Raw genomic sequence first — 13,391 nt, forward strand, 5'->3', positions numbered from 1 at the left:
TGAGGGAAAGAGAGGAGAGAGTCAGTGAGACTAGAGACAGAGAGAGAGAGAGTGAGAGAAAGAAGGAAAGATAAAAGGTAAAAGCATGGAGATGGAGATGAGTGTTTCAGAGAGGTAGGAAAAGGTGGGCGGTTAATAAATAGGATGGTTTTTTTCCATAATGGAGAGTTTGAGAGGCAGACGGACAGAGAGAGGGAGAGTGAGAGTTAGCTAAGTGGGGAGAGTGAGAGTTAGCTACGTGGGGAGAGAGAGAGTTAGCTATGTGGGAGAGAGTGAGTGCGCTACCAGAATCGGACTCGGTGGTGAGCGCTCTCCGGCTGGACCAGGTTTGGGTGGACAGGCCGTCCCGCGCCCTCCTGCTCTTTCGCCCCCCTCCCTGGCTCTTCAGCATCTCCAGCTCAGAATTCAGCTCGTCGTTCCTGTCCCGCAGCTCCTGTGAAATGTGCGCACAATTATATACACACATACGCACACCCGCGTATGTACACACACACACACACACACACACACACACGTGTATATACACATGCACGCACACACACAGACACACGTGAATATACACACATACGCACACCCGCGTATGTACACACACATGCACGCACACACATACGCACACCCGCGTATGTACACACACATGCACGCACACACATACGCACACCCGCGTATGTACACACACATGCACGCACACACACACGCACACACGTATATACACATGCAGGCACACACACACACACACACGTGAATATACACACATACGCACACCCGCGTATACACACACACACACACACAGCAATGTAGCGTTAATAACACATCACGTGTGTGTAAATACAGCAAAATCACCAGAACTTCCCAACGCATGCAACACCATTAACCACAGAACACAACACGTCTGTCATAGAAGCCTTCACACTCCACACACAGCACAGTGCATCTGAATGAGCCCCCAGTCACGAAGGCCTTTCAATACCATCTCTGCTGCCCTGCTCAGCTTAAATAGGCACCACTGACACTTACAGAATGGTCCGAACATTAGGATTTTGAGGTTTTTTGGTGACTGATTACTGTTCCAAATTACAGTTCCTGTTTTCTAATTGTATTCAGTTAAATTCCAAATCACTCATAAAGGAGTGCACAAAGACATGCTGTTGCCTGTGTTTTTGGAAACAATTTAGACTATAAACAGACTATACATGCAAAGCTGGGTTTTCTGGAGCATGCTTATATGTATACTTTTGCACATTACATCACTGCAAGAATTAGAACAACTTCAGTTCCCATCAATAACAGCTAACTACAAATTACACTGACGCCAGGATTCTCACCTTCACTTTCTGAAGGTTTCCATAGAAACGGGAGGCATTAAAATATGAGAATAGGGCATGGAATAAGATACGGGCTGGGACGTTAATGCTCAGCGAGTCCGTTTTAGGCGTATGAAGTTTGCTGATGTTGCAGCCCAGTGTTAGACATCACACAAACACAGAAGCAAGCTACAGGACAATCAATAATCACAGCTTTCATGGGAGAAAATGAGCTGTGGCCTAGTGGCGGCTATACAGTGAAGCCACGGCGGGTGGGCGGACGGGAGGTCACGGGTTCGAATGGTTCCCATCAGTACGGCACACAACCTTTTGCGTGTTTCAGCTGCGTAAGCATGTAAACCAAACGGAAACCTCCTCAGACACCAACACTATGGTCACTATGGAAACCTTCCCAGTCACCAACACTATGGTCACTATGGAAACCTCCCCAGTCACAACACTATGCAAACGTCCCCAGTCACCAACCCTATGGTCACTATGGAAACCTCCCCAGTCACCAACACTATGGTCACTATGGAAACCTCCCCAGTCACAACACTATGCAAACGTCCCCAGTCACCAACCCTATGGTCACTATGGAAACCTCCCCAGTCACCAACACCATGGTCACTATGGAAACCTCCCCAGTCACCAACACTGTGGACACTATGGAAACCTCCCCAGTCACCAACACTATGGTCACTATGGAAACCTCCCCAGTCACCAACACTATGGTCACTATGGAAACCTCCCCAGTCACCAACACCACGGTCACTATGGAAACCTCCCCAGTCACCAACACTGTGGACACTATGGAAACCTCCCCAGTCACCAACACTATGGTCACTATGGAAACCTCCCCAGTCACCAACACTATGGTCACTATGGAAACCTCCCCAGTCACCAACACTATGGACACTATGGAAACCTCCCCAGTCACCAACACTATGGAAACCTCCTCCACATGAGATGTAGAAGGTACTATGAATGCCATGCTGTGTAATAGAAGCCAGTGAAAAGATAACACACAGAAACCCTCCAGTTTCTGTTGAAGGAAGAAGTTTGCCACGCCCCCTCTCTCCTTCCCAATCCTCCTCCCGCCCCCAGCCCTGACTCAAACTCACCCGACACTGTAGCTCGTACTCCTTGATGATCTCAGAGAAACGTTCTTCCTGGTTCATTCCCGCGTGATTTGGGTCCAGACTGCCAAACTGCCAATCAAATCAGTTGCATCTCATTGCATTAAAAGAATCAGTCACATGAAGTATGACCTCATCTCAGAACAAGCCCCACTGCTTTTAGCTGCCGCAGCACTCCAACCTGACAATCCAGGTAAGAGAATCACAGCTGAGAGACTTGGTTGATGGTAATGAAAATTTATGATTTTTCTAACCAAATTCATTCAAATATAAAACCGTTTAAAAATCACAAAAGGGCCTTTTTCTTCTTTGGCCTGCAGTCACCTATAACATTGTTAAGAACTGAGGACAATCTGCCACATTAAAATCAATCATAAGTCATATCAGTCAATTAAAAAAAATCTACCATCACAATGGTATTGTTATCAGTCCAGTTATTATAATACAAAAACATCCAGGTTAGGCTATATACAGGGGGGGGGGGGCATTAACAGAGCATTGCTGTAAATGAGTATGTGTGCTCAGTCAACATACCCAGTATAAATAAAAGCTAAATTTAAAAATAAATAAATGAAAAACGTCATGTCAAAACTAAACAGGTTATACAGGCTCAATAAGACCTGGGTCAAATGCATATTTGTTTTGGATTCAAATACTCTTCTGTGCTCTGTTGATCTTGCCTGGAGTAATTGAGCCTGCCAATATGACCAGAAGGTAGGGTTGGCACTTTTTTGAAAGTATTTCATTGGTTCCAATACACCAGACAAGATCAGTAAAGCGTAGAAAAGTATTTGAATCCAAAACAAATGCGTATTTGACCCAGGTCTGGGATCAACACACCAAAGGATGCACACTGGCGGGTAACATCTCAGCCAACAAACTGAAATCAGTCACCCAGACGCGTCACTAGGGGGGTGCGGGGGGTGCTGACTGCACTGGGTGACACAATCAGAGGGGGGTGACACCAAAATGACTGGCAATACATTTTTTGTGGAGTGTTTTGTGTAGCGACAAGTTGAAACAGCTCATTTCTCCGATGCCGGTTGATTTAATTAGCGGTATTAATTAGACGAGAAGCGTTTTGTCGTTGGAATGCATAACACGCAATTCCTTGCACCCACACCCGCCAGCGCCCCCCACCCCCGTGGACAACATCGGGTGTCACCAACCCTAGTGACGCCACTGCAGTCACCCAGTCATGGGCTGACCCCAAAGTCAGTCTCTTACTTTGTCCAGCAGCAGGCCGTCCAGGTCCCTCTGCAGCTTGGCGATGGTCCCCTCGGCCTCAGAGAGCTTCCCCTTCAGCCCGCTCAGCTCCTTCTCCAGCCGCCCGTTCTCCTGCCACAGCGGGGAGGAGCCGTTACACGGCCGGATTCAAACGGAGGAACCGTTACACGGCGGGATTCAAACGGAGGAACCGTTACACGGCCGGATTCAAATGGAGGAACTGTTACACGGCGGGATTCGACACCTCTACGCCCCTGACACCCCCCACACCGCCACACAAGGAGACAGAACAGCAGAGAGGGTCAGGAGAGGTGCGTTTACGGATTTAAGATGGCTGACAGCGGGGAAGACTATTTACAGCGAAAATGGCAGTTGGCCGAGTGAGTATCACAGTCAGGGAGGAAAAAGCCAAATAACACCCGAGCTCCAATCACATGGACTCTAATCTGATTTTTGAATTTGCTTGAATCTTGGTCTCTCCGAGGGGGAACAGAGAGAGAGAGAGAGAGAGAGAGGGCAGAGACCTCAATGGACAGATTCACAGGCCCATTTCAGGAAACAGGAACTTGTAATTAACCGACTCCCAAACAAATACATGGTCTTTTTTTGTTTTTAAACACACAGTTGGTGCATTCAGAAAAAAAGCTAGAATTAACTTGCCAAGTCCTGAACACAGCTACAATTAACTTTCTTTGTAAGGACAAATGGAACGGCTGCATGTATTCCTAAGTCAATGTTAAGGACAAATGTTGAATTCAGACCTAAGCTCATTACAAACACCCCCCTTTCTCATTCAGTAGACCCCCCCCAGTACCTATGACATGAGTCATCCCAGCAACACGTGAAACACCAGGCTTGAGTTCCGAGAGGCTGCCAGAGGGAGGGGGCGGAGACTGTCGAGATGTCTCTCACCTGATTGGACGCGCCGATTTCCTCCCGCAGACTGGCGTCCTGCGCCCGCAGGCTCTCCACCTCCACCTGCAGCCGGGACCTCTCCTGCTCCACCTGCTGCAGCAGCACCTCGCTCTCCTGCTCCGACTCACTCCGCAGGGCCGTCAGCCTGTCCCGGAACTCCTGCTCCAGACCCCTGCCGATCAGGTGACCGCACACGTTGGGACACGCCCCCTCAACAGTCTTGATTGACCAATAAGCAGAGGGGTATCTTGGCTCCCCTTGCTCAGAAAACCCAATAGGACCCTTCACTTTTCCCCCACAACATCTGCATCGTATTTGCGTACCTGAACACTCACAACACACATACAACACACACACCAAATTACATATAATGGATACTTGACTACTGATCTCCATTCCCAAGTAAATAAGGTACAAGGACTGCTGGTAAATTCCCGAAATTGTTCTTTCCCATAAATAAAATTGCCACTTGGATTTAAACCATTTAGCATATTTTATATTAGAAAACACAACAAAGAGCATGCAGTATGTGTAGCTCTTATTGTTATTGGTGGAAGGTGCTGAAAGGTCAAAAATTGGGGGCATTTCCACACCCCCTCTCAAACTCTCACAGCACCCAATGGAGCCCTCTGTTCCCAGTCTCGCATGGGGTTGTGCGGGGGTGGGGAGAAATGCACCATGCTGTGAAACACTACTGCCGGCCCCCCGTCCTTGAACTTCAGGTCTGACCAGTCCGGCAGGCTTGGGACTTGGCACGTGACAGGGCCCCAGAAGAGTGGCGGGAATGCCGCTGCGGGGCCGGGGCGGGGCGACCGGACCGACCTGATCTTGGTTTCGTTGAGCGTCTCCATGGTGGCGTGCCGGTCGTCCACCTCCCTGACCAGGTGCAGGTTCCGCCGCTCGGCCCGGTCCAGGTCAACCTTGACCTTGTCCCGCTCCCTGCAGGCCTGCTCAGACAGCACCCTGGGGAGGCGAGAGAGGGGGCAAGGGGGGGTTAGAGAAACGTGCGTGTGTGTGTATGTGTGTGTGTGTATGTGTGTGTGCGCATGTGTGAATGCGTGTGCATGTGTGTGTGCGCGTGTGTGTATGTGTGTGAATGTGTGTGCATGTGTGTGTGCGCGTGTGTGGGTGTGTGTGCATGTGTGTGTGGGTGTGCGCGTGTGTGGGTGTGTGTGTTCACGTGTGTGTGTGTGGGTGTGTGTGTATGTGTGTGTGCGCATGTGTGAATGTGTGTGCATGTGTGTGTGCGCGTGTGTGGGTGTGTGTGCATGTGTGTGTGGGTGTGCGCGTGTGTGGGTGTGTGTGTGCACGTGTGTGTGTGTATGGGTGTGCACGTGCGTGTCCATATGTCAGGCACTGGGGGGTCAAAAACACAGGGGCACCATGTATGCTCCAATGAGCACACACACCTCCACACACACCTCCACACGTCAGTGCAGTACAGCCTCAAACAGACAGAGGAAGAGGCCTAGCTCACATGATCACACTGCCTGGTAAATAACTGGACTGAATATTTACTTTGCTGTCAAAGCCAGACAACTATAAATAGGGTATGTTCATTTATTTATTTATTTATTTTTTGAGTAAGCCAGAATACACTTAACAGTATCTTTCTTTTTCTAACTGCAAGCTACAGCCACAAGTGTAATTGCTGATTAAAAATGGATCAAAATAAATCCAAAATGCTTATCTCCAGGAAGAGACTTAACTGAAATAATGAACTGCTGTTTTCAAACAGAACTTGTGTGTTTCACTCTACTAATAATGGGGTGGCAGTTCATGTGAATGGTAGAGAGCTTCAAAAAGCCCACACAAACACCCCACAGTTGAGCCCTGGGGTTGGGCCCCGGGGTCAGGCCCTGGGTTTCGGGGCAGGGTGGGCGCGTTCGAAGACCTACTGCAGGAACTGGATTTCGTTCTTGTAGGAGATGAGGGCGGCCTGGTGGATCCCGTTCCCGCTGACCAGCAGCTCGTTGTCCAGCGCCAGGGTCAGCTCGGCCAGGCTGACCTTCTCGTCCAGCGAGAAGTCCAGCGTCTGAAAGAGACGGACAGACAAACAGACAGACAGTGAGATGGATACAGAGATGCAGAGACAGAGACACAAAGACAGACACAGACAGACAGACAGAGAAACAGAGAGAGACAGACAGACAGAGAGATGGATACAGAGACAGACAAGGGTTTTCATTTCGTTAACTGACCTTCAGCTAACTGACTGAACTGAAATAGAGATGACCCCACCTCTGACACGTGTGTACACAGTAAACATTCACTATTTGTCAGAAGACAAACCTCCACCTGACAATCCTAAAGCATGACATCACAACAGCTGGGTCTCCAGGTAAATGCAGGAAGCAGAAAGATATATGAGAACTGCAAAAACTCAGCGACAAACCACAAGAGCAAAGGCAGGACACTGATTACGTCTACTGCAATTAACACTCAGGTTTGCTTATTTTTAATATTTAAGACAACAAAACTCATTTTGAACCACATCCTTAAAAAGCTGAGGAATATCCCTCCACATACATTCTCCAATTCCACCCCCATCAAATCGTCTCAGTCCAGGCCAGATTATTCCAAACCCTCACCACACCAGGCTGTCCACAAGGGGGCTGCACTAGCCTCCTTCAAGCAACAATCTAAACAAAGCAATCAACGGCAGAAGGCCACTACAAATGCTTATGTAACAATGGCAAGCACAAGAATGATAATACTATAACACTCTCAGCTCTAAGGCCACCCCCTTTTAATAAAAATGAATATTCAGTTGAATGTACTCAATGGAAAAATGCATGCGCACACATTACAGAATATTACATTACACTACAGGCATTTAGCAGACGCTCTTATCCAGATCGACTTACACAACTTTCCACATAGCATTTACATTGCATCCATTTATGCAGCTGGATGTATACTGAAGCAATGCAGGTTAAGTACCTTGCTCAGGGGTACAACGGCAGTTGTAGTCCTAGCGGGGACTCGAACCTGCAACCTTTCTGAGGTTACAAGACCAACTCCTTACCCATTATGCTACACTGCCTCCCAGAAACTTTCCATACTGCTGGGTTACATAAACCGCACTGGTTTTAATCAATTTAAAGCAGTGGTCTCCAACCCTGGTCCTGGAGAGCTACAGGGTCTGCTGGTTTTTGTTTTCACCATAAAATCAGCACCCAATTGGGACCCAAGACACCAGGTGAGCTGAGTTAACTGTGTAATCAACTGCTCTGATTGATTCATGAAGTGCAGAGTCACTATGAAAACCAGCAGACCCTGTAGCTCTTCAGGACCAGGGTTGGAGACCACTGCCATAGACTGTATAAAAACCAGTTTAAAGTTAGCGCTCGTGCTTTAGCCGCGGCGCGGCGCTTTCGGGGGGGGGGGCTCACCTGCAGGATGTCGCGGCTGTTGCGGATCCCCTCGTCGCTCCAGGTGGTGATGATCCGGTCGGCGCTGGCGCAGCCCGACCCGTCGTCCAGCCGGCTCAGCAGGCGCTGGCCCACGGTGGGCGACAGGATCGAGGGGGAGGTGGACCGCACCGAGCTGTCCTCGAAGGCCTGGGGGTCGGCGGGGAGCACACGGGCCATGGTCAGGGTTCCGTGGGGGTGGGGGGGTGTAGGGGGGGTGTAGGGGGGGTGTGAGCCGTCCCAAATCCGGACACTCAGGACAGCGATCGGTGACAGCGCTCGACAGGGCAGACCTCGTGGCTAAGCTACGCTATGCGATGCGTCCGCTAGAACACACGCGCACTGTGCGCTAGCCTCTTCTGCTCTCAGTTTCTTAGGCTCTCTCTCTCTCTCTCGTTTTCTCTCTCCGTTAGCTTTCAGTCTGTATTTCTTACTTCTTACTCAGCCGGTCTCCACGTTGTGTAATCAAACATTTCAAACTAAACAGCTTTAAGAGAAGGAATTACATTTTTTTTTGCTGCTAAACTAATAAACGCATTTGGTGGCATAACACATAATCCAGCTTAGCCCAGATTCAGTGTGTGATGAGCTGGCCTGGCCAGGAGATATGAACACATCTCTGGATCGGGAGGGGGTGAGGGGGAGGGTTGTGTTTCAGTTGCATTTGGCCGAGCAAGGGCCCACAGTGACTTGCACCAAGCTCTGCTAGCTACCACAGCCAAACAATGACTCAGGCTTCACAAGAATCATCTCAGCCATGAACCGGGGCTATGTTCAGGAAGAGAGAAAAACTGCAAGCCAATCCACAAGCTTACACGCTGATGTACTGAAAAGTCCAGCTACAGAGCGTTGTTAGCATGGCTGCTGCAAAAGGCAACTACGTACGACATTCTTAAATAATTTGCTTGCTGCTTTTGGTTGTACCCCCCAGGCCCCCCCAATGCCGAGCAGCCAAATATTCAAATGAAGACGTGTGGCAAAAATGGGGTTTATTAGGAACCTGACCAGCTCTAGGGGGAGGGGGGTATTCACCTGTGAAGAGCAGAAGTTTCCGGAAGGAAAATGGCTGAGGTCCTTCCTCATGCTCCAGGTTAACAGGCTACAGCCTGCGATAAGGCCCGAAGCACAGTACATTATCCTGAATCTGCGTTTGTGTCTGTCTGTCTGTCTGTCTGCATGCATGCTACAGCGTAGCAACTTCACACAGAATGTGGAAGACTGGAGTTTGCTCCGCCCCCCTCACCAGCCAATTAGCTAATTGGTGTCTGCTTGGCGCTCGTAAAACTGATTGGCCAGCATAAACAGGGAGTCTGGGCCTTCATCTCATTGGACAGTTAATCAATCAATCACCTGAATGGCTGCCTGTCTGACAAAGTTTAAAGGGGCAGAAATAATATCTTTTTCTCCCAGATTCTTCAACCTTTATAACCTACACTTATATGAATAATCATGAGTTCCATAGAGAATTTACTCTCCAGTCTCATTGAGGGCTGTTATGCGTTTAAATAAGCGAATGTTTCTGAACAAATTCAAACCTCTCGATTAGCCACAAATATTTTCCAGCAGTCTGGAAAGTGACCAGTGAACAAGACTGGAAGCCAAAGAGGAAAAGGCAAATTATAAGAGTCTCTTATAATTGATTCTAATAAATGTAATATTAGCTCAGTGGGTTATATGAGGTGGAAATCACTGTCTATCTGAATTAAATCAATGTCATCAGCAATATTCTTCAATTTGAAATCATTCAATAATACCCATTGCAAGGGCACACAGTTTGTTGCAGTTGTTCAGATTGTAGGCCAGGCCTGATGCCCTGCACACACACAGGCACAATGGTGGGTCCGTAAGAGCAACACACACTGCATGCCAGAATCTGTGTTTTAATAACAGACACTGGAGCTCACTCCTGATGGCCTTCAGCTGTAAGATTATAAACTGTATAAACTGTATTTGATGAGAGAAATTCACACGCAGCCTGAATGCGTTTGCTCGTGTGTGTGTTCCTGTGCGGCTGATGTACAGGAAGTGCTGCTGCTGCTGTGGGATTGTGGGTCGGTGTGTCTGTCCGTCCGTCTGTGCGCCTCACCTGTGTGAGGGAGCGCTGGGGGAGCAGGCGGATAGGGGTGGAGGAGGAGGCGGGGGCGGGGACCAGTCCGTGCTTGAAGAGGCCCTTCTGGAACTCTCTCAGGCTCACCCTCCCATCCTTGTCCTTGTCCAGCCTCCTGAAGAGGACATCCAGCTCCTACACACACACACACACACACACACACACACACACACACGCGCACACACATGCCCACAGGAAGAATGTGTGTAACTGACAGTTACCAAATAAATACAGTAGTTTTTACTTTCAAAGGAGGGTTTCTCAGGATAAACCCAGCTAACTAGACCCAGTGGTCCAAGCCACAGGTGGGCAAGGAGCATCATATCCATTTCGGGATTTCATGCCAACTTCTGCTAATTAATTAGCCCCTTTTATTTACTGACATTTTTGAAAAACGAAGGCTGTTCTTCTGTATATTACCATGGTCTAATACATGGTTATACCAGAACTAGTGTATTCAGCCAGTAAGCTAATGACATGGACACAATCAGCGGCAACGAAACCTGCTTACACACCAGCCCGCTGGGAACGTAACTGACCAGCCCAGCTCCAAACCGCCAAACCGCCAAACCGCCGTGCCACGGCGAGGCCTACCTCAGCGCCCAGGTCCTGCAGGCCGAGGCTCCTGCACGCCACGGACAGCTCCGGCCTGGTGAGGAAGCCGTCCCCGCCCGCGCCGAGCTCCTCCCACACCCCCTGCGTCTGCCCGTCCCCCGCCTCCGGGGCGCTGGGCCGCGGGACGGGGGAAGGGCGGGGCGTCTCCACGGCGTCCCGTTTCCATCGCTTCAGCTGGCCTGGGGACACGCGGGACGGGACGGGGCGGGGCGGGGCGGGGCGGGACAGGTCAGAATTGGGGCGGGGCGTCACCCGTACACCCATGTTTTTCACTGAAATAACGAGGATGCTGGGCCCTCATTAAGAGCACACGCTTCCTGTCGCATCTGAGTGGGAGCTCACGCCATCCCATAATTACATGCTGATTCACGCCCAAAAGCACACACACGCATACCTTGAGCTTCAAAGGTCTGGTGAGAGACGTCTTTGGTGCTTCCTGTCTCCTCATCAGACTTCAGGCTCTGAAAGAGGGATAGGAAAGGGTCAGAGAACACCCCCCCTCAGAGAACACCTCCCCCCCCCCAAGAGAACACCCCGCCAGCCACAGAGAACACCCCCCCTCAGAGAACACCCCCCCCCAAGAGAACACCCCGCCAGCCACTAAGAACACCCCCACCAGCCACAGAGAACACCCCCCCTCAGAGAACACCTCCCCCCCCCCAAGAGAACACCCCCACCAGCCACTAAGAACACCCCCCCTCAGAGAACACCTCCCCCCCCCCCCCCCAAGAGAACACCCCGCCAACCACTAAGAACACCCCCACCAGGCTCAGAAGTGCACTGGTATTAAGAAAATGATCGAGGGATCAATAGCATCTCTGTAGCTCCTATACCTGTTCTAGTGCGTGACCCCCTGCTGTCGTGTTAAAAAGCATATCGGTCTCCCATGCTAAGGAACGCCTCCGCTGTCCCAGCATGCCTGTGGTGTGTAACTGGGTCCTGAGCTCCCGCTACTGGCCTTCGGACATGGGGGGGCTGGGACGGGCGAGGTCCATGTGACCCACGTCCCCGTTAATCTGCCACATCCACACCCCTCACCCTGACCCGAGCACAATCCCGGGTCTCAACCCCAACACCACGCGGACATGATTAACCCCCAAGCACATGACATCTTATGCAGACTGAGCACAAGCGGGCGATGCTCACAAATCTGTGTGCGCAGATGTCTTTGGAACACGCAGCCTATGGCGAGGGATCAATCTCAACGCCCCATTCGACCACGTGTGCAATCTGTGTGTGTTTCTTTGTTTTTGTGTGTACATGTGCATGTGCTTAAGTGTACATGTGTGTATACACGTGTGTAAGTGTGTGTGTGTATGTGTGTATGTGCATGTAAAATAAATAAATAAATAAATATGTGTGTTTGCACATGTGCATGTGTGTAAGTGTATGTTTATGTTTACACACCAGTGTACGTGTGCATGTGAGTATGTGCACGTGTGCATACGTGCACGTGTACGCGTGTGAGGTTTTTTTCTCCTGTGCGTACGCGTCTGTACGTCTGGGTTCGCGCGGCTGCTGCTGCAGAGGGGACGACGCCATAAGCAGGAGGAATTCTGACCCGCCTCAGTTACAGCCGCCTGACTGAGCCAGAACAAGCGGCAGACTGTGATTTCAGGCTTAATCCCGGCTCCTCTGCAGCACGCAGCCCCGCAGTCCCACGCCAAGGGGCTTACGGCCTAATCCACATGCGGCCAGCGCATGCCTCAGCGTGTAACGATGCTCCTCACCTCAGGCACGCACACGCCCCCTGCTGGTGAGTTCGCTGAGCACAACACGTGCTCACCTGTCATTTCAACGTAAAGTTTTAAAAATCCAGCCAATTCCATGTGGCAATCAGAATGGCGAATCCACACTGGTTTTTTAGTTCATGTACAGTATTTGCTGTGTATCTAAACTGTAGCTGACGTCAGGTGGTTAAGCTGAACTGCATTATCCTACAGCTCCTTCTAGTGGTGGAAAAGTGCAAGTGACAGAGGCTCTCTCTGCTGAATCAAGCGTTCTCTACAACCAACCCAGACACGCAGTCTCACTTTGTGAATCAACATTTCACATAATTACACCTGTGTGCATGTATATTCATTTAACTGAAATGTACACATCAAGATGTCCATCAAAATCATTGTCCAGCATCTATGTTGATATTCAGGTCAACAGCATTGCACCTCTGTGAAAAGGAAGTTCTACCAATTTAGAAAGCACAAGACAAGCACTTTTAAAATACTAAATGACGCCAGTGCTGAAGGTTATAAAATTATAATTATATAATAAAATATATATAATCTATAAAATTATACAACATATAAAAGCTTTTCAATCAAGGTGCATCCCTTAATAACACTGAACGTGAGTGAACCTGATGTACTCATGTACACACACACACACATTTTCACTCGGTAATGTCATGGTGAGCCATCGTTAAATTGGTAACTTTATATTATTGATTATACTCTAAAGAGTTAGACACAGAGCGCCCAGCAGTGGCTGTTAAATCCCAGATCACAGACTGCCAACGCTTTTCCTATGACATCATCAGATTTCAATATTAAACACCGTTACATAACTGCCCCCATAGTGCATTTTGTCTGGCAGTTATTACAGCTGTAAGAAACCCCGCCTCCAATACGTATGTTCATTCAAGCACAGGGTAAGGCTTTGAAGATTTTTGGTACTG

General features: G+C 49.4%; 1 protein-coding gene across 1 annotated transcript in view; it reads right to left on the bottom strand.

The window, feature by feature from the left end:
- Positions 1 to 13,391, bottom strand: part of ninl (ninein-like) — a 35,569-nt gene that overhangs the window by 12,398 nt on the left and 9,780 nt on the right. Inside the window, exons 5-14 of the mRNA XM_035400874.1 lie at positions 11,112 to 11,178; positions 10,697 to 10,896; positions 10,082 to 10,237; positions 7,978 to 8,145; positions 6,481 to 6,617; positions 5,405 to 5,545; positions 4,580 to 4,754; positions 3,668 to 3,778; positions 2,426 to 2,512; positions 286 to 433 (exon numbers count right to left, since the gene is read on the bottom strand). Of these exons, the coding sequence (XP_035256765.1) occupies positions 286 to 433; positions 2,426 to 2,512; positions 3,668 to 3,778; positions 4,580 to 4,754; positions 5,405 to 5,545; positions 6,481 to 6,617; positions 7,978 to 8,145; positions 10,082 to 10,237; positions 10,697 to 10,896; positions 11,112 to 11,178 (1,390 nt within the window). The remainder of the gene's footprint in view (positions 1 to 285; positions 434 to 2,425; positions 2,513 to 3,667; positions 3,779 to 4,579; positions 4,755 to 5,404; positions 5,546 to 6,480; positions 6,618 to 7,977; positions 8,146 to 10,081; positions 10,238 to 10,696; positions 10,897 to 11,111; positions 11,179 to 13,391) is intronic.

The sequence above is a fragment of the Anguilla anguilla genome, chromosome 18 (genome assembly GCF_013347855.1).
Source record: "Anguilla anguilla isolate fAngAng1 chromosome 18, fAngAng1.pri, whole genome shotgun sequence".
Taxonomy (NCBI): Eukaryota; Metazoa; Chordata; class Actinopteri; order Anguilliformes; family Anguillidae; genus Anguilla; species Anguilla anguilla.